We start from the raw sequence: 22,333 nt of genomic DNA, 5'->3' as shown, positions 1-22,333 counted from the left end.
TATATTTGCTATTCATGAACACATCTGTGAGCCAGGAGAACTGGCAGTGTCTTCAAAAATGTTTAATCGTAACCGCCTGTTGTATGCAGCTCTCTTTAAAGCTGCCTTCATACGTTCTTCAATAACTGCGTCAAAAGCACAATAGTTTGGATCTTATCTCACGGCAAAATAATTTTAATTACCTTTATGAGTTTATTAATGAAGATTATTTTACAACAAAATAATTGAAGATATTGATGGATTGAAAGGTGTACGCAAATCGCGATATGACTATATTTAGCCTGCCATCACATTGCTCTTGACAGTTTTCATAGTTATTAGTCTGCAAGAGTTATTGAGGATGTTATGTGCTAACAGTAGGCCTCGGGTTTTAAATCTTCTTTGATAGTCTAAAACCTGAACCCGCAGACTGAAACGCAGACCTCTCTTAACACTTTTAGTTTACATAATTTATTATGAATGCCCTCTGTCGGCAAAATAACCTTCTTGGTAATTTGGAGAATGCGGTATAGCAGATTATAACAAAAATATAACGGGTAATAAAATAATGCGTTAAGCAGCGAGAAAAAGAAAATACGAGCCATGGTTATTCCAGTAATGCTTTTGTCCACATATGATCTGCACGTTCATTTATTCTGATTGAAGATGAATACTCGAGCACACGATAAAATATTTACATCATATGCATCTTATAAGATGTAATAAACATGGAACTAGAGTACTGCCGTGTGTCGTTTACTCCAGCACAACGCAACAAATGCCTTAAGAGGACGAGATGAAGATTACAACAGAAACATTAAGGGCAACTATTGATGAGGATGCTAATTAAGCTTTATGTCAACATTTTTGTCATACCTTTAAACCACCGAACTTGAACACAAATAAGAAAACCAGAACATTTCCAAGACAATGCAGTAATGATCTTAATTTCAATAGAAACCACGAGTGTCCATGGATCTTTCTAATATAGAATTAACACATACACATAGAGATACACATACCATTCTGAGCCAGGTGCATTTAACAGAATGACATTTAGATTTCAATAGAATTTTTATTTTTAATTTTTTTGGCAGTGATAAAACGGGCTGTGATCTAATTTCGAAAGATTGTGGTAGCAGTTTATTTATTTTGTATTATTGTATCCTTTACAAACCTGCATATTAATTGTGTCCGTATAAATGACGAGACCTGAAGGCATAATCTATGTAAACTTTTAATTTCCAGAGTCCAGCATCAGCCGTGCAATAGCACAGATTAACAACAACAAAACAGAAACATAAAATGAAATGAAGCAGTAGTGTTCAAAAACTATTTAAATTTTTTTTCTTTGACTTACATGAAATGTACAGAGGCCACAAAAAGACAAAAATGTCATGTTAGAAAAAGACTATCTCTTTCTTTCTCTCTCTCTCTCTCTCTCTCTCTCTCTCTGTGGGGGGGCATGTTTAAATATTGAGGGTTAGGTTAAGGGGTTGTGCTAGGTTTAGGGGATAGAATGTATAGTTTGTACAGTATAAAAATCATTATGTCTATTGAAAGTCCTCATAATGATAGGTAGACCAACATGTGTGTGTGCATGTGTGTGTGTGTGACATTAGAGAGAGAGAGAGAGAGAGAGAAAGAGAGAGAGAGTAGAGATTTGTCAAAGATGAAGATTTTAAGATATCCACGCTGGCATTCAAATTAAAGTCAAACCACAAAGTGTTAAAATATCTCTTAACAAAAAAAATCTATAAGGAAACGAGGAAATACAAAACTCATCACTGACAATACAAAAAACGTAACGAATTCTGGACATATATAGAACGTGAAAACAACATTTAAATGCTAAAGATTACTTCTATTCCTCTTTCAAGTATATGAAATGTAAAAATATATATATATTTTACAACATATAAAACAAATTACATTTAAAAGAAACAAAGCAATTAATGTATTTACAATAAATTAAAATGACAATCCTAGTACCACACCTAAAACAGATTTGAATTAATTCTAGCTTTTTCGATAACACGCACATAAGAAAACTACACTAGGAAGCATGCGCAAATGTATGTAAACAACTGAATTCACTACAGTGGCCGAATTATTAAAGGTTGTTATACATTTAAGCACGGCTGAATTCCCACTACAAATATAGTTCACTCCGAACCTGGAGTCTGATACAGGTTGTTGTTTTCCGTTATGTATTAATCAGAGGAACCATTGTTTAAGCCATATTTTAAACAAGCACTATTTTGAGATATTTGCCATGAACGTAGTTCTGCGTTTAAATAATTCATTATTGTAAACAAAACGAAAGAATCCCCAGGCTATAATTAAAATAAAGAAATATCTTATGCAGACGTTGCTTTTTCTGAAGAAAAACCAACGAAGAGATGTAAAAAGGTATAGGCTACATTAAATGTGCAGATACATAGGTCTTTAGGCACAAACAAATGTCAAAAGAAACCTAAAATCTTCTTTGAAAACCAAAAGAGAAAGATTGATTCACTTCTCTCTTAATAATAATAATAATAATCATCATCATCATCATCATTTTGTAAACAGTGCTCTGGTCGGTAAGATTCCACTTGAATGTTTGAACAGATCAGAAAAAAAGATGTCTTGTATTATGGCTGAGGCTAATGTTTTTGCTAAATACATTTTCTATCAGCATTTATAATAGAAATGATAAACAAGGAATGTAAGACCAGAAAGAAAAAGAAAAAAAGCACAATATGTTCAGTTGCTCGTGACCTGGTGATACCGGTTCCTTATCACCTGTTTTTATCGTGATGAAGTGTTCGTTTCTTTCACACAAGTCATAAAATGTCATAAAAGTAGCTTTCAATGTATATATATAGCAAGAAGTTTTCGCCATTCTCTGCGTCATCTCACCTCTTCATTACAGTCTGTTTAATGCTGTCAGTTCATACGTAAAGTGGTGTGTGTGTGTGTGTGTGTGTGTGTGTGTGTGTGTGTGTGTGTGTGTGTGTGTGTGTGTGTGTGTACACGTTTCAATTAAAATGCACTCACGAATACAGAGAATCTTGTTGAAAACCCACTAGTGATGACATTTTAGGTGATCCTCACTATAGTAAAGACTCATAAATCGGCCAAATCATGTTTAGCTTTCAATCTACTTATGTGTAGGTTTAGGTTTAGGTTTCGGATTAGGGTTAGGGGGATAGAAAATATAATTAGTCTACTTTTAAATCAGTGGAAGTCTATATGAGATGCCCTCACTTATATAGTGAAGCAAACATGTGTGTGTGTGTGGGGGGGGGGGGATTTTTTTAGGTTACAAACTTGGTTTATGAGGACATTTTTATTGACAGAATTTTTTTTGTAGGGCTAGGTTTAGGGGTTGTGTTAGGTTTAGGGGATATAATCTATAATTCGTACAGTATAAAAATCATGATGTCTATGGAGAGTCCTCAAAAGAATAGCCGCACCAGCGTGCGCGCGCGCGTGTGTGTGTGTGTGTGCGTGCGTGTGTGTGTGTGTGTGTGTGTGTGTGTGTGTGTGTGTGTGTGTGTGTGTGTGTGTGTGTGTGTGTGTGTGTGTGTGTGTGTTATTTTTGATTAATTCAAAACTCTTGCATCAGTTCCAGATTTAACAGGCTCTTTGTAAAAGGCTTGAAAACCAGGCACGAGTCTGCGTTATCATTCTTTGGGCTGGTCCTTATTCATTTTCTTCATTTTCATCCTTCGGTTTTGGAACCAAATTTTTACTTGTCGCTCTGTCAAGTTCAGCAGGCGAGCGACCTCGTGTCTCCGGTCCCGGGTGAGGTACATATTGAACAAAAATTCCTTCTCAAGCTCCAGGGTCTGATATTTAGTGTATGGACATCGTTTTTTCCGGGATGATCGAGCGTGCAACCAGTTGGCCGATGGGTCGTCTGCAAATGAAGTAAAAAACAAGCAATATAGATCATAACGTCAGTACAGATTACAGATTTTAACATGAAACACATGTTCACAATCCACGTCCCAGCCTTTACGAAGGCCACAAAAATGAAAGCAAATGGCCTACGTGTGCACTCACTTCCAAATAACTGAATACCAACACATTGATTTCTAAAAATACACAGAAAGCAATGTTATTTCAAAGCATTATCTTAATATGCGTAATATAATCATTTCTACGCGTATGCTGTACCACGACCCTTCCAGTTAATAATGAGCTGCTGTAGTAGCATTTGTTTGATTCTTATTTCTTTCTTTCAGAGAAATAAGAAACGACTGGAAGAAACAAAAACAGATTGCATTTTCAAAATGAAAGAAGAGTTTTGCCAAATTGCAATGCAATGTAAAATGTGGTCACATGTGAAATACGATTGTCTCCTTTTAAGGGAGAAATGTGGGGTGAATTATGGAGGAAGAACATCTCTAACTAGGCGTCTTCTCCCTCAGTGGTTTGGTCGGGAATGCAGATGGGAGTCTAAAATATTTTCATTGTGTGTCTTTAGGATTATGCACATTGAGAAGTTTAATTTTCGATATAGGCCTACATGGTGTATAGTGAAGAAATGAATGGCACATGTGAATACCTGCATACCTGTGCCAGTTCAGTGACGATAAGGGAGGCTAGTTATAATGTGTTTAAGATTTCAACGTTTGCATATAGCTTGGTACAATATCTCAATTGCTCAAACAGTTTGAAAGTAAAGAATTTAATTTTAAGATAATTCTAAATATAGAAAATATTTATAATTATTTAAAAATTGTACATTCCATGCGTAGATAATATATCGCTTCATGCCCCAAATATGTACCTTTGTTGCAAATCAACCGTCTAAGATACCCCAAATATTATGACGCAATTATATTTTAATCAAGATGAGTGGCACGCAATATCATTCATATCAACTATAGGCCTCGGACACTTCTGAGAGGTATCCATACATTGTGAGACGGGTCAGACACATGATCAGTAACAACTAAGAGGATTAGGCTGTATGATGAAAATAACTAAATGACGTGTGCTTCCATAAAGAAAATGGTTCAAAACGCCCAAATTACTCAATGTTTATCATTTTATGTATGGGCGTTTAGCCTGGTAATATGAAATAAATATTTCCTAAAACGTGCGTCTCACATTAGGAATGTTTATATGTCCCAAGGAGCTCACATAAGAATAATGGGGATGTTGGCTCCTATGATAACTTAATAAACTCAGGGGCTGTTACTTCTCATAGGCAGCAATGAGCACAAAGCGGGACATGCCTTTGCCTACAGTAAATTCTGGAATGCCGCCCGAGTATAGTGAATTGTGGATTTCTGTTGTGGACTATTCCATTGTTTTACATAGCGTTAATCGAGTGAATAATCCATGCCTCGTACCTCGTACTTGGTTGTGAACTAAAATGATTATATAGGTATATATTGTGATAGATATTAAATGCAACAATTCAAACCTACTCTCTCGTGGCAGTGCATTAGTGCTGAGAGAGCTCAAGCTCAAAAAGCAAACTCCCAACCATCCATGTATATATTTTTTTAATATACCTAGGCATAACTAAGTAGTAGTTCAAGTCATACCCGGCCTTAGCGGTCATATTATGCTATTAGAACATATATTTATTTCCGCATAGTTAGATTTCATAGAACAATTATTAAAAACTAATTATTAAAGAAATGTTTGTGTATAAAAAAATTATTATCTGAAAACCAATTAAACTTTTAAACACATAGCCAAGAAAACTCGTGTTAAAGATTAGAAGATTATTTTACACAAAGGTATAATTAAATTACATTTTGGGGAGTTATTGGGTTAAAAAAAGCTATAATAATGCCTACCTAAAACTGGCGGGTGGAATAAAGTCCACTGACGCACACATAACGACGCTTTGACATAGAGAGAAGAGAAAAATGAGAATTAACCAAAAGTTATTTAAACTCAAAATTAAATAAAGAAGTAAGACTGAAGGGTTAGCCTATTCCACAAAGTGTAAAAAAAAATCTGCATGATTCGAAAACAGAGCAAAGCAAAACAGTTCGCAACAAGAACACGGCTGCAAGGTCACAAGCACTGACAATTTATAAAATAAAAAAATGTAATTTGATGACAACACAAAGAAAAACCTACATGTTTGCGAAAAAAAATCGGAGTGCAACATGAACATACTTGGCTTCGAGAGGTGTCTGTGGTTATCCATTGCTTTGTTTAAGTTTTATGACAGCATTAAAAGCTTTACAGTGTTCACTTCCTAGTTTTATAACTTACTTTGATCCGGTCCCTCTTTGTCTTCGCTACCTTCGCATGTGTCCTTATTGTCTTCGATTCCGGCGCTGTTACCAGAATTCATCTCCCGTGCTGTAGAGGATTCCAATATGTACTCATGCTGACCACCAAGTTTCGGTGGTTCTCCGAGATGTCCCAGTAGCGGCTCCATCTTGACATGTCCTTGCCCAGGCAGTGGCTCTGCTCTCGGGGCACAGTCGAGCCATGTGCGGAGGTATCGGGTATCCGTCGAAGGCACGGGCTGTGTGGATATGTAGGGATGGTACACCGCCGGCAAGCCATTGGACGCGTGGGAACTGAATGGGCTCCATGAAGAACTAAACACAGCAGGCTTGGGTTGGAAGCTACAAGAGGGAAACTCGGGATGCTCGCCTGGTCCCGGCTGTCTAGCGCTGGAGTACTGTACATTGGAGAAGCGAGACGTGTTTGGATCTTCTCCTTCATGACTTATGATAGAATCGACATAGTAGTTGCTTAGAGTTCCAGAAATGGACATTCTCGGACATTATATAACGTACTGTTCATTGAAGGGAAAACATGTACCATAGAAATGGGTTTTACTCCCCTCTTTACGGTACTCCTCTCTACTCGCTCGCCAACAAAGTAGAGCCGGGCTTCTATGGTGTGCGCTCCGAGTAAAGTGATTGGTCAGACTTTTTTCGCGAGCCTGATAAAGCGTCAATGGGGTGTAAATCAATCCGCCAAGAGACTGTACGGAGCTCTCCTCCTCTTGCGCTTTCTCTATATCCCCTCTAAATAAATTGTCTTGTTTATGCAAAATGCAAAATGGGAGTGTGTCCATATATCTTCATATACCTACAAGCAATCGGGAAAATGTCAACTTAAATTATGAAACGTTTTGACAAGTATTAAAATGCATATGCGGGGCAATGGGCTACAAATAAATGAGAAAAAAAATCTGTGCTTGTGTGCGCTTGTAAAGTTGCCCAAACCATCTTATCTTACTATTATCAAATTTTTTCTAAATTATTTTATACTCCCACGTGCTTTAACTTCTAAACCTCCATGTAGGCAAGCGTCTTCCTTCTTAGTAGGAGTACGTTGAGATAATGAACAGCTTTATTGGAAAATGAACAGTAATTTTTTCTTAACGAGGGTTTTAAACACCACCGTGCGACAATCCCCTTGTATTTATGGAAGAAACTACTTGAACTTTTTTGGTTCTTTAATACTATAATAAAATACTACATCAGGGAGCTTTGATTTTTATTGGCTTGATATACTGCTTGTGGCGAGGACCGTGAATGGCTCCGCTGTAATATTCCACCCAGGCGCTTACTTCACACTCACAAACATACACACACACACACACGCACACACACACACACACACACACTCTCTCACACACACACACACACACACACAATAAACAATTATGTTCTTTTTTACTCTATTGCTTTATTAAAATACACAATAGTCAATTCTGCGTGCAGCTATTTGCAGTAGACATTTTTAATTATGATTGGAAAAATCAACATAGCCCACCAATATAATGCGATGGGTTTAGCATTCGCAGTCCATCTTGGCCATCCTTGAAAAATATTTTACTCCTACCGAATTTGATATTGAATCAGGGTTATTGTGCCGTTGTGCCTCAGCAACAGAACCAATAACAATGTATATATATATATATATTATTTTCAAATCCATTACAGAGAGCTACTGTTTGTCCATGATATAAAAACAAAGAAAATATTTATTTCCCCATTCCTCAAGCAACAGTGTTCTTGTTACCATCTTATTTCTTGATGACTTTAGAAATACTGCATTGCATTTATTTATTTATTTTTTGTCGAACCACACCCATAACCATGCATAAACAGAGCTATAGTTGCATAATGAGATCCATTTGTGCAATAAGTTGTACTCTAGAAGGAGATAGCTCAAAAGAACCACAAAAATACAAATTACATCAGGACAAGGCTACGGTTGATTCAACCATCACAGTTTTAAAGTGAATTTAACAATACACTGAATTAAAACACAAAGTTAACACATCACATAAAGTTACTTACAATTTATACATATATATATATATATATATATATATATATATATATATATGTGTATGTGTGTGTGTGTGTGTGTGTGTGTGTGTGTGTGTATTGAACGCTACATTGTGATGAGACATGTTTTATCACATAGCATGGGCATATGAAGAATTATATATGCCACATACTATCAAGCGTTAGGCCTGGTGAAAATATTTTTAAAACAGTGCGAATATTGCCTTTAAAAAAGCAGTTTCACTCATTCTGTTGTGAGTGTTGTTTGGCATCTGTGACCACACCTGTGACCTAAACAAAGACATGTTTCATCTATTTTACATCTATTCCAGATTAAAGTAAAACATCAATTCGCTCTGATTATTTTAGGGCCAGTCACTAAAATATATCTCAGCATATTTAAACGGTTGTCCCTCATATTTGGCAAACACCAGACTTGTCCACTTCTGACCATGGCTCAATACCCTCCTTGTCCAAACCCTGGCTGTATTTACCATTTTTTCCTGGAATTTCTTCAGCTTCTCAACACATCAGCAAAAAGGAGATTATCATATACCTACTCCACTAAGTAGCTGTCAAATCTCCTGTAAGGCAAAGTTTACAATGTCTTAAAATGTACACTGTTGCATAACTGTCCGAATGGGCATGCATAATATTTTTTATTCATAAAATGAATGTAGAGGAGTGAACCGGAAGATCAAACTACATATTTTCCCCTTTTACTGCATAGCTTCTTGGGTCAAACATATTTCGAGTTGAGTTGGACTCATAAATCATACATAAATATTCTCAAAGATAAAACGTCTTACTGTAATACTACACAGCATCAGACCAGCCAGTATTCGCTTGTAGCTAAGATTGTATTGACTGGCATTAATAAGATGACTGTAGTTATCAGATAACAGGGTCATATTTTACCACACAGAATATTATTCAAATCAACATCAAATGCATATTCCTTAAGTATTGCACATCAAAAAGCCGCGAAAAGGCCCAAGTCGGTCGTGTTAAAACGTTGCACTTATAAGTTAGTCTACAAGGAATATTCATTTTGACCTTTCTGTTTTATTTTCACTTCTTATATGAACATGTCTATATTATAGAAAATTATAGTCATTAATTGTGAATTTTTTACACAACACGCTCGAGAACGATGGATTCTTTCTCAAATGATCAATCTGTGATTTTGTTTATGTTTGAAAAGAAATTCTGAACGTTACCGTTCCTAAATGTGAAGTGTTGCAAGTATAAAAGGAAGTTCGTTTTTATTATTATTTTATTTATTAATGCATTTTGTAAGTATTAAATTAGAAACATTATTCGGCCCTCTCTATTGAAGAGGTAGATGAAAAATATGTTTGTATCGTTAACGATATGTTAAAAACGTCACAATGCAGATTAGAGTGAGGTGTGAAATGTTAAAGCCTTAATTAAAATATTAAATATGAAAATACTCGCATCAGCATTGGTTTACTGAAGAACTTAGCATATTAGCATTAGCATACAGGTTATTATATTTCTATTAACATTAAATGGTCAAGACGTAAAATACTCTAACATATAACTGAGGCATTGATATTATATTGGAATTTCCCCGCTGGTAAAAATAGGCCAGTGTGACAGGTAAAGCTGTCGAATAAATGCAATGTAGCGTATGGGCAGATATTAGTAAGTAGCCTACTGCTTGTGGCAAACCGTTCATTAAAAACATATCGGTGAACTGAAATAAAGCAAATACATTTGCTAGAAGATATTTAGTGAGAAAATAAATATGTTAAGATAAGTGCAGCAGGATGTCAAAAAGAAATGTAATTAAAATGGTCTTGACTAAAGTAATAAATATTGTCCGTAAAGGATCGTTGATTTAACAGGTTATCATCAAATCAATACTGTGAATAAAGTCGTCATGGTATCCTCAGTCTAATTCGATCAGACAATGGTGCGTTTTACTGGAGCAATTCAGGCAGTTTCAGGTTCCTGTGATATTCAACGTCCAGCCCAACAACTTGAAACTACCTAAATCACAAACCAGCTTGGCCGTCTCCGTGTTCAAAGGCAAGATCCCGAACGGCTGCCAGTAGTCTAGCGTCCAAAAGTACTGAACCGGATGAACACTCATGTTTCAGTGATATTTCCTTTCAGAGAGGAACCCTATTAGAAGACACTAGGGCTAAAATCTGAAGAAATTAAGTGAATCATTTTTGACGAACTGCTGGTAAAATAAATTGAAATACCGTGTATTAAGTTCACAAGCATTTCCGCTTCTCTCCAGCCTGCCGGCAATAAAAGGCGAGTCTATTGCACCAGTTATAAGAAGATGCCTGACCAATGACGTTGGGGATTGTCCGATCTCAACATGGCGGTTCACCAAAGAAAATACTCGCCTCTCCTTCAGACAAAAGAGGATTTGTGTCAAGTAAGCATGGAAAACTCTAAAACAGCGTGGAAAAAGTAAACAACATGCTATTTAAAATCACTGAAATGAAACCAATAACATTACAGCACGTTTAGACTCATAATAACGATATCTATGATCATGGGAATCCATCACAGGGCAGATTAGCATACTTTCCCAAACTTTTGTATGGTTCACGTTCACAAACACAGGCTCACGTATTTAAGAAAGCTCTCACGAGTCTCAACAGTGATGTTTCTTTTTACTTCGGTCCAAATATAACGTGGAATAGTTTCAATGTCTTTAAACTGAAGTATCACACAATTATTTTGAATCAGATGGACGCAGAATACAAAATCCAGATGTGGAAATATGATTGACTGCATCTTAATTTTTTAAATACGAATAACTGCAGCACGAGTTTGATCACAGAGACAATATATGTATATGTGCATCTGTTATTCCTTTTATTTCTATATAGGCTAATAATAAAACGAATATATATCATAATAATTTATGGCTATGCGTCTTCTTTTCTTTTGATAGAGTTTAATTTATCATTACTATGTTAAGAGAACCACACCGCAGTAGCATTGTTTTGTCATTCAAATAACATTTAAATAACCAAATGAATATCTCATTTCTTACCCAATAATCAAATCTACATCCAAGTATTTGTATGTATTTAGGACTTTTGATCCAATGCAAACCTCGTTATATGCGCACAACGTCCTTTAATACTCCAAAAAGACGTTTCGCATAAAGCCAAATATACTGCAGATATAAGACATAATTATAGTAATTATAATTAACTACAGGTTTGTAGTTCTGATAGTTCCAACGTCGTCAAGTTCTGCGCCGAATATACATTAAAGTATCACGTAGAACAATATTTCATTTAAAACGCACTTCTTTTCAAATACAGTAATTAGTCAGAGAATGTCGGTTAGTACGTTCAACCTTCGCCAATATTAAGGCCAGACAACAAACGACATTTCAAAATAATAGTACATGTACTTTACTGCCTTATTTCATATTTAAAATTCGTTCCTCTGAAAAGTGAAAGATATTTTATTTACTTGGGATTTTAGACTGTTATTTATATGTTATTTAAAATATAAAAGTATAGGCCCTGTCTGATATACCCCAATCACTGTAACACTCATACCCTGTAAACAATCATCCTCAAATAATGAGAAAATATGGGTCGGATATCGAAAATGACAAAATTGTAAGTCTTTGAAAAGCGTCGCCAGAATTTAAATTAGACTACATCAGTTAATAAAGTGCACGTAGGCTGGTGTTATGGTTAGCTTACACTGAATAGCCAAACAGGGTCTCTTCTTATGACGTTATTCTGTTCTTCATGCGAGGTACTGGTTGATTTATCTCCGTTACATTTGCCTTATAAAGCACAATTTTGTGAACCATCGTAGACTTAATGTTTTGTTCTCCTTAATCCATAATATACAGTTGCTTCATTCCACTTAAAACTGATGATGGCTGCAATGATGTGGGCGCATAGTTCGGTCTTCTTTTGCACTCTTACAGAGCATACTAGAGAGCGAAATTGTTGCCAGGGTCCCTTGTACTATGCTCTCTAGGAATTTTTTTTCAGTTTCATCCTGCGTTTCTGAAACCAGATTTTAACCTGGCGGTCGGTGAGGTTTACGCTCCAGTTTATCTCCAGGCGGCGCTCGCGAGTCAGGTACATGTTGAAGAGGAAATCTTTTTCCAGCTCTAAGATTTGGTGTTTGCTGTAAGGACATCGCTTCTTTCTCCCTGCTTTCGTCGACAGCCAGCCACTTGCAGCGTTTTCTAAAATCACGTCTTCAGATAAAAAGAGAAAGAGAGAAAAGGAATTTACAGTCGCCCTTCATGGTGAGCAAATAACCACTGAGGTTGACGCTCGCGGCCATTACCTGGTTGTGTCCGACATTTTATGACAGGAAATAATGTCATCACAGACAGTCCTGTGCAGTGTGTGAGTGTTTGTGGAAAAAAGTCTGTGTCGGTGGGTGGGTGAGGAGGGGACAAATGAGGGGAAGAATAAGAGGAATTACACAAAAGTTTAATTCACTTCAATTGTAATAATTATTTCAACCACAGTGACGTAGATTATTTATATTTAGCTAATAACTGGCTTATAAAAATAGATGAATGCCTAAAAAGTATTGGCCCTTAACTACTTTTTAATGAGTGAATATCAAAATATTATATATTAAAAGTATTTACTTTGTATGCTTATATTCCAAATATTACGTTCAATCTTACATTTTAAAAAATATTTTGTTTTTGGCCTACCAAAAAATTAATATAAATTAATGCTGCACACAATTTGGGAGATAATAACAGAAAACAAATGTAAGACACTCAAAAACAATGGGGAGAGAAACACACACATATATACATATGCATATACTTTAATGTTGTGATCAGTCTACACCCAAATTTCAAAGGTATCTTTCGTCTCCCGCGTTATATATCAGCTAAGCTTTGCGACTACCGACACTTTACAGTCAGTCAATGTATACTAAACTGCCAGATTAGTACCCACATTTTGTCTGTCATTTAGACGTGAGTTTATTCGTTTCTTACCAGTAAAATCATGTCTTAAAGCAAAAGCACACCTGGCTTACTCGGCTGCTTAGTGATGACAATGGAGCCTTCCGCTGTTTTGATGTTCTGAGAAACGACGTGCAATTTAGTCTGTCTAGGCTCTAGGGCAATTTCGTGCAATAAATTCATTTTCAGTCTTGGTTCCCTTTGTGTTTTCGTGGCTACACCCTTTAATAGCCTTCGGTAAGAAAAAAAAGAATCTTGTCTTGGAGAAGTTTGCTTTTTTCAACCGTTGTCTCTTTTAAACTTGTCTACCCACCTTGTGTGTCTTCTTTTGTGAGTTTTATCGCTCGTAGTTAAGTCTTTCTGGAAATTATTTGGCTCTTTGTCGTCTCTGTTTTCTGACTGATGCTCAGTGTGGTGATCAGGTTTCTGTTGGGACTGCTTTCATTCCACTGACTTGGGCATTTACGTCTGTCGAGAGTCAAGTAATAGGTAACATTCGTATTGTCAGATTCTGAGCAGGAATTCGCGGGAAAAGACAAGCTGTGCAAACGTTGCGAGTCTGAGTGGAAAAACTGCAGAGGATTGTCAGGATTGCCGTCCGTGTCGGTGTGAAGTGACAAATGTTTGTGTCCGGGGTAAAAGGACAGTTCTGGTTGTCCTTAATTGGATCTGTGCCTTTCAGAGAGCCCATCTCTTTCGTGATTTTGAGGACATATAATTTGAGAGGCTGCCTGACTTGTCCTGTCGAGTCCAGCGTATAATAGGCTCTTTTTGACCTGAAGCGATGGAGCACGCGGTGACCTGAGGAAACTGGAAGGAACTCAAGTGTGCTCCATCCAAGTTCACAGCTCCTTGGAGAAAATGGTGACGCGACTGAGCCATGGCTTCTTGGACCAGGGAAGTCTGTATCTGGTTTACTGACTGGAATTCGGCCGAACCTGCTGAGGTGGTCCAGCTATTTTGGACTTGACAGTCCAGGTCAAGACCTGAGTCTCCGTATGCCCCACGCAGACTTTGGCCATCGAAAAAGTTCCCCGCAGAGAGTGTGAAAATGGATCTCTCGGAGAATTACATTACTGTAGCATATTTTGGGCCAAGCAAAAGTGTTTCCTTTCAATTGGCTTTTGAACAAGCAAGATCATCGTTCGTTTCCATAGGCTTCGAACTCAATAGCACTTGGGGTTCACGGGCAAGCTCCTCCCCTTGCAGAACTGCTTAAATCCTAGTTAAGCTTCCATAAATCGTGTTATTAATCAAAACCAAATCAGATGATGGGAAAATAATGGAGGGGGAAAGAGCCACTAAATTAAATCTTATTAAAGCATGGCAAAACATTAAGCGAACACCTTATCAGTTTTTCTAGTCGCCGACTTTTCATGTTAAATGCTACTCAAATATAAAGCTGAGTACTCTGGTTTCTATGATGCATTTGGCAGAGAGTTCAAGTTAATACATATTTTTTTTAAATAAGAGCATTTTTGCTGTGTTAAAAGTAGGCTATAGAAAATTACATATAGCCACTACAGCACAATTTGTATGAGTGTATTTGTATTTAATTTTGTATGTTTGCACTTTATGTATGGACGTTATGTTTTATTATTGACAGGAAACCACATAGATTTTTTTGTTATTATTAATATAATAAAGAGGGAACATTTGTTCGCACACTTTAGTAATAAGGCCATCAGTAAACATTGTATGTCGGAGAAGATATATACAATTTTACTCGGCTACTAGATACTCCAATAGTAACTTCAATTATTTACATTATTTATAATATTATATTATTTATTGTAATATTAATTAATTTTATTATTATTATTATTATTATTATTATTATTATTATTATTATTATTATATATGTGGCAGGCGTAGGCTTGTTAATCTAAATGATATATACCTGCAACATGCGTATAGAATTACGTTGTGTTATACTTCTGACTATAATAATTAAAAGAGAAATGACTTTGCCATAATTTAATAAGCACATTTGTTGGAAGCGTTTGATTTTAGTAAAATGTTTTCTCATTAATGTGTTTTTTGTTTTCTACATGTCTTGTTTCAGTATTGTATCTACTATACGGGAAAGGAATCGCCGATGTACAATTAGAATAAAAAAAAAAAAAGAAAGTTTAGGCCTTATTAATGACTGTAAGTCTGTCATCATATTTAGATTCTGTTGATATTACCTTGCGTTGTGAAATAACTTTAAATTATCCTCCTTTAATAAAGTGTATGTTGTAAATATAATTTTAAGGAATCGTTTGAAGTGAATACAAATGAATGTCAATTATTACATTTGCAAAAAAAAAAAAAAACTTTATAGCTTTAAACCGCAATCATAATCTGCATAACCTCTAAGGACTTTGTCTGCCTTGGTTGTTGTTCTAAGGTCTCTCACTGATTTTATCAATACAAGCGTGTGGACCTCAGGCCCAAATCACGTGCTTAGTAAATTGCTGGATTTTGAGACCAAATTATTTGTTTGCTTAAGGGGAAAAAATCAATAATTCTTACTTCTTATATGACAAAATAAACATCCTACAACCATTTCTGGAGGGAAGCTAATCTGAATACTGCATCGCCCTCAGAATGCCTTTTATGCATGTTATGACTTATTCCCAAGAATCTAGGCGAGCATAGACATATTATAGTAGTTGTTTAAAAAGCTGACAAAGAAAAGGTGTAAATAAACATTAAAAAATAACATAGGTGCAACTCGTATTTTCAGTGCATTTTAGTTTATCATATACATTTAAATTATAATGCAATATATAATAATATATTAAATAATATAATACTTACTTTGTTATCTGGTGAACAATACAGTCCCAAGTGAAGTACATTAAATCGAAAAATGCAATTAGTTTTCTCAATCTGTTTTTTTTTTAAATCCCAATATCTTAGGCGGATCCAGGCCTTTGGCCTTCGATGTCCCACGAACCCATTACTTGCAGTAGAGGTTTGACGTTGACATCACCTGTCTCAGGCAGTTGTTTACTTTTCGTCTGGCGTGCAGCACTAAAACCATTAAACATTTTCGGACAGTCATGCCTAACGCTTTTAAGAAAATCAAGTCCCGGGAACCTGCACTTTTCCTCCACGATTTCGTTTTCAAATCATAACGAGTAAGGTGGATAAATTCGTACATTCCAATTTTATTATCACAAACTGAATCGCTGGCCCCGTCCAAATGGTGAGAGGATCTTCGGTCAAACTCGTAGGCCTATAACTGTAGCCATGACAACTGAGCCTCCCCATTTGCTGTAAAGTTTTACTGCCACGCTGCCTCTAAATAGCATATGTCTGTACAGAGGAGAGGGAAGTGAGCGTGAGCATATTCTACTCTTTCTTTTAAAACTTCAAGACTGTGATTGAATAATCATCTTAAATTTCTTTCCATATGTTTCATCTTAGTCTGATGTCATCAATGTATTTTTTTTTTTTAATATATATATACATTAAGTATAGAAAGAATGGGAAAGATCCACAACTCTGGAAAAAACATTCATTTATTTAAAAACTGCACATGCTTTTTGTGTTGAAAGAGCCAGATGTTGAACTTCGAAGGCATGCATCAGAATATACGTACCTTTAGGGTAATTTTATATATAGCCTGCATTGATTCAAGTAATTGCAAGATTGGTGCTTTCCAACAATTTTTAACGCTAAGTTTAGGTTTGGTGTGTCGACCTCTATTAAATGTATCAAAAAATATTTGTAATTTTTTTTTAACAACAATCGAGGAAGTATGACGATTTGATGAAACGAAAACAGCTGTTGAAGGGGAAATACTGAGACAAAGCGTCATTCACCTTATTTTGTGAATCAGATGAATTGGCTATATCAGGAAGGATAAATCTGTTAATGTGAAACACACGATACATAATTTCTTACCATCTGCGCAGACTCTGGAGACAAACTGTTCACCATTCATTTTTTGCATGTAATCCCCAAAAGATCTGTGGCGAATATCTTGGCGATTAGACACACTTAAAACTGTGCGAGGCTCAACGCCAGTTGTGCAAACCGTTACACGTTCAAATGCATTAGACTACATTTCTGATAAGAGCAGCATGTTTTTAGCTATGAAAATGTCAGAGGTGCGTTTTGGTGTCTTCAGTATTGAAAATAACTGAAAAGTAAGCTTCTAACATTGGGTCATTGACAGGCCAACGGCCAATCTGAGGGATTTTTTAAAAGTCCTTTGCTCATTTCTTAACGTTTGCATTTGAGGCACTGAGCATTTGTTATTGCACAAATAACAGATTTTGTCATTTATGTTTTTAAAATGACTTGGTGTAGTCTAATACTGAATAAAGATTTAAAACATGTCTTAAAGACCGACATTTCAGCAGTTCAACTATGTTCTATACAAATGCAAGAGAGTATTGCAAAAACAGAACCTGCGTAATGCTTGCGTTTATACTACACCAATTATAATCAAATGGTTCTGCTGTAGAAGATAATAAAATAGTTAATCGGTGTTCGTATGTGCACTATGCGTTTACGATGTTCCCCCATAACACTGCTGTCATAATTATACAGGGAAGTATTGTAATACAAAAAAGTGACTTAAGCGTTGTTCATTGATTTCAAAATTACACAAGTTAAAACACTACAAGACGTATATGTGTGTCATCTTGGTCCTTTTATCTGCCAAGATTTTGAACCTTTGGAATCAGGAAATCAGTCTCATAAAAAAATGTGTTCACGATACCACGCCAAAGCGTATGCCTACTTTGTTGGATTTACTTCATCTCGCCTGTAGAAGGCAGCGTTGAACCGACAAGATGGTGCTCAGAGTCAAACATTATGTTCACGGAGAACAAAACTATGAAAGCTTAATAATCAACCACAAACCCCACGCATTTGTATGCTGTCATATGTGAAGTAAACAGAGTTGAGACAGTCATGACACGGTGATATGTACATTCACACAACTCTGAGCTGCTGCTAAGCTTCTGAATGGTAAAAGAGTTGTGGGAAACACACATTAAGACACATGTGGGTACAAATGCACGAGTAACCTCCATCTCTGTTGTGGGGAAAAAGGAGAAGGGATAGCTGCAGGCATTGCTCCAAAAATGGTCGTGTATTCCATATCACCGTTACAGATTTGGAGTCCCTAATCTAAACCCTTTCACTTACCTTAACCTTGAGTGGAAGTGTAACGATTCTTCAGATCAATCCCACAGATATTTTCTGTCTTAAAGTGCTATGCAATGCTCGAGGTTAACTTAAACTAATTGACATAACATGCTTGACTATGTCTTTTTATCCTTGTCAAAAACATGACAAGTTTTGCACTTACCACAATTATGTTTGGCACCCAGATTTGGACATGAGGGGCTGATTCTAGATGACCACACAAGGTTTATAAGATTAAATAGTCATGCCAAGTAATATTTATTTGTAGCTTTTCACAATACACATAGTTTCAAAGCAGCTTTACCAACAAAACAACTATGCTGTAATGTCTTAAAGTCTGTTTTAAATGTCATGTCTCAAAATCTTCCAGAAATGATTTCTCCTTATGTTATAATGAACACTGATCAAATGTACAAAAATACATGCTAAATTTAGTTTTTGAATGTGCGTGCACTTTGCAATTCTTTTAAAAGTTGCAATTATTGGTCATGCTGACACTAATTTTCTATGCTTGTGACATTTATACTTTTAGAAACTGTTTTTGTATGGCTAGGAATGGTAAATCCATAAATGTTTATATGTTTCAAGCAATACACGTAAACTTGTAAACCACGTATGTGTAGATGGGTCCTTGGATGTAGTCAACACATGCAACTGTTTCAACTTACTTATTCGTTGCAGAACCTTATGTAATATAAGGTTGAAAACAATAATTGTTTAAAATAATGTCTCACTTTTGAAGATAAATAAATGACTCACAGCTCTAACCGATCCATATGACCACAAGGTGGAGACATTGTACTACTGGGAGGTTTTATATTAAGAAAGAAACCGCTCCAACCATCCCAGTATCTCATAAGTATCGGTTTAATTATCGAATTTACAGATATCGAAGATGATGATTATATTAAAAATGTGAACTTGTCAAAAAGGCTCTTCAGTAGGTTTTGTTTGCTTGTGTGTGTGTGTGTGTGTGTGTGTGTGTGTGTGTGTGTGTGTGTGTGTGTGTGTGTGTGTGTGTGTGTGTGTGTGTGTGTGTGTGTGTGTGTCCTGATAACCATGGCCTGCTCAAGGTCCCTAACACTATAGTCTAAACTGATGAGTAAACAAAAAATAAAATGCAGTACAAATACAGCTTCATATTTAATATTTTTGTTATATGGGAGCTGGAAAGACAGTCTTCATCACTGAACATAGGTGAAGTCTTTTATAGTTGTGTATTTCAGTAACGCTTTATAGCCGCCAACAGACAATTAATTCAAATAACACACGCCGAATGTCCTGGATGCCTATCAGGGCGAAAACAATTCAATAAAGAGGCTTCCTGTAAAACCCGCAGTGGGTGTCGTCACCGAGAGACAGACCGCCTTTTTCAGAATCGTAAAATTCCAAGTCGTGTTCAAATCAGAGCCTGCACAAATCTGATGTGACCTTGCTTGAGTGTAAAGGACAAACCTACAAGAATTCATTACTTTTTGTAGTGGTGCCTTTCTCTCTTATTCTCTGACTCCTCTTATTGTGTTAGACAAGAGTAACTTTCAAAAGTATCTGATGAAATATCATAGCATTTCACATCTTATATCAAAAGCAACAAATCGCAACGGATCTCCATTGGAGCTGAACAAGTTGCAGTGAACGCATATAGCCAGTAGATGTCAGGGACAGACATGCAGACCCGTCAACATTTCCCTCTTAATTAGTAAAACCAGTGGTTCACTTAATAAATGAATAGATGTCAATCTCCGTACCTATGTCATTGGAGAAAACATGACGGTCAACTTAAATCACGTGGGTCTTGAAAGCCAAACATATACTGACCCTGACGTCAAAGATCCTTTCATAGTTTTACGACAGTAAATCACTCTTTGCGTATACCGTGTTGCGTAGAAATGAATGGGGAGTAAGGTCATGTTTTTTCGAATTTGGTGTTGCATTTTAGTCGTGCTAAATGCATCGTATCTAAAAGTAGTAAAACGTCATACACAGAGCTTACAAGGACGTAACAACTACATTTCTGAGTGCAAGTTACTCTGAATGCAAGACTCAAGTAGCCTAATTAGGCTATATGCTGCAACTTGAAGCATTGGAAAGCTGAGAGACGAGTCTAAACATTTAGCACCATGATGTAATGTCAAAGTGAGTTCTAAACAAAGTGACACATTATCTTTGCAGTAGCTAGTGTCAAATCGGTTTGATAAGTAAATTATGAAAAGTGCTTTTAATTTCTAAAATCTAAAAAAATTGTTAAAAACTCATAACAAAATGGAATTATTTACTATTATTATTTCTCACAACCTACCAGATGTACATGGTGATATCATATTCTATAAGCACTGATACATCGCATCAACTTTACGGACCAGGCCAAGGGATACAGTGCAAGGTCTCGCAGCCCATCAACTTTGAAAACAAATGTTTATATATGCTTAAATATGTTGGCCCACGAGCTTAATCAAGGATCTGTCAACAGTGCCCTGTGATTATGATGCCCCCAGCCCTCTTACAGGACCCCTTTGCCTTCCTGTTTCTAATAAAAATAAATGGAGCAACTCTTTAACCTTATAATGCCACGCGTTTCATATTTGATACATGACTTCTAAAGCCACATCATTGTCACTATGTGTATGAGATGTCTCCTGGTGAAAGTTTCCATGCTGTAGAAGTCATTGTTCTATAAATTAGCCTGGGGCCCATGCTAGTCATAATCCGCCCCTGTGCATCACGCATAATTTCGCTCTATTTACTTTTTGCGGGGGGTTTTAATAAAAATAAAAACACTGTTTTGGATTAACACGGAACAAACGTCACATCAGGAACTTCAAGGACACGAGGGAAGCGTCTCTCATTAGGTTCAGGCTACTTCTACGAATACGAACTAGCACTATTGAGACGATGCTTGGATTGTCAATTAAAGGGCTCATACAGCTGCCGTTTCAGTGGCATTTACAAAGCTCCAGATGTTAAAAAAAATGTTAAGCATGAGCTGAGAACAGTTATAAATATGTGGTTCTGTGTGGAATTAGCGTGATGACTTTATTAGACCTCGGGACAGGCCTCGCAACTATAATTGAAATAAAACAATGAAACTTCATCACCCTTCCCCACTTAGTACAACAAGAAATTTACCCATTTAAGCCATACAATCAATTATGAACGAATGAGCTGGAGTTCAAGTTCAAGCAAAAGCTCATGATGCGATATAGCGTGTAAATGATTTCAGTGGGGGAAAAAGTCCTCAGATTATCAGTGAAATTGTTTCCTCCAAATATCGGCTTTATAAGGTTAGCATAATTGTAGTGCCCTGTAAAATTTCACACATGAGTTGCATGTTGCATGCCAATACATTTGGCTTTTTTATTGCCACACATGTTAATGTCTGTTTAGGCGGGATCCTCTCCACCAAAAGAGGATCGTTAGCGTGAGTGTGAAGGATGCGCATTAGCGCGCCTCGGGGTTTAAGCGTTTGGTATTGATACCAAAAATCTATTTTACCGCTTTAAATCTCTTTGTGGCGTGGCCTTAAGATAGAGAATATAATTATTTGCCTTAAGGCAAGCTCATTAAAATTATGTTAAATAGCATGGCCATGTCTGGAGACAGACTAATGAATGAAGAAAGAAGAAGCGGTCAAAAACAATGCAAACGCACCAAAGTGGTAGGATAGGATAGGGTAGGAGAAAATGATGTAACCATTTTCAGTATTTGGTTACATCCTTGGGTAGGAGAACCGTGCTGAATTGTCTCTAGATTAGTAAAAAATAATAATAATCAGGTTTTAGATGTTATTTGCTAGAACAATTAATTTTCTGTAATTTTGTTGTCAATTAACGTAGTTTCTGCACCAAACATGAAGTTATGACAGATATTTGATTTGATTATAGTGAGAGAGTATTTCTTGGCAATATTTAATGCTCTAACATTAATTGACTGAATGTACATCCAGCTGCACTGACGGTGAATGAAT

The 22,333-nt window shown here is 36.3% G+C and overlaps 1 protein-coding gene and 1 pseudogene across 2 annotated transcripts; both read right to left on the bottom strand.

Moving 5' to 3' along the window:
* Positions 1–1,203: 1,203 nt before the first annotated feature.
* Positions 1,204–12,185, bottom strand: LOC127652612 (homeobox protein Hox-B9a). 2 transcript variants are annotated; one of them, XM_052138855.1, is made up of 4 exons: positions 11,972–12,185; positions 10,493–10,647; positions 6,214–8,842; positions 1,204–3,886 (listed from the first exon to the last, which is right to left on the bottom strand). In XM_052138855.1, exons 3-4 carry the CDS (start codon positions 6,725–6,727, stop codon positions 3,651–3,653), a joined length of 750 nt encoding a protein of 249 aa, XP_051994815.1. In that variant the 5' UTR covers positions 6,728–8,842; positions 10,493–10,647; positions 11,972–12,185; the 3' UTR covers positions 1,204–3,650. The 2 variants fall into 2 exon arrangements, with proteins under 2 accessions (XP_051994815.1, XP_051994816.1); XM_052138856.1 differs by lacking the exon at positions 10,493–10,647 and having other exon boundaries at positions 6,214–7,047.
* A 1,013-nt stretch (positions 12,186–13,198) lies between these two features.
* LOC127652620 (homeobox protein Hox-B10a-like) lies at positions 13,199–14,956 on the bottom strand (annotated as a pseudogene).
* Positions 14,957–22,333: the final 7,377 nt, after the last annotated feature.

The sequence above is a fragment of the Xyrauchen texanus genome, chromosome 12 (genome assembly GCF_025860055.1).
Source record: "Xyrauchen texanus isolate HMW12.3.18 chromosome 12, RBS_HiC_50CHRs, whole genome shotgun sequence".
Taxonomy (NCBI): domain Eukaryota; kingdom Metazoa; phylum Chordata; class Actinopteri; order Cypriniformes; family Catostomidae; genus Xyrauchen; species Xyrauchen texanus.
Note: the sequence above shows the minus strand (reverse complement) of the source record. Positions and strands in the feature narration are given on the sequence as shown.

Coding starts and splice junctions, on each gene's coding strand:
- LOC127652612 (XM_052138855.1), bottom strand. CDS start 6,727: ATGTCCATTTCTGGAACTCTAAGCAACTACTATGTCGATTCTATCATA. Junction 3,887..6,213: donor CAAAGAGGGACCGGATCAAA/GTAAGTTATAAA, acceptor CTTCATTTGCAG/ACGACCCATCGGCCAACTGG.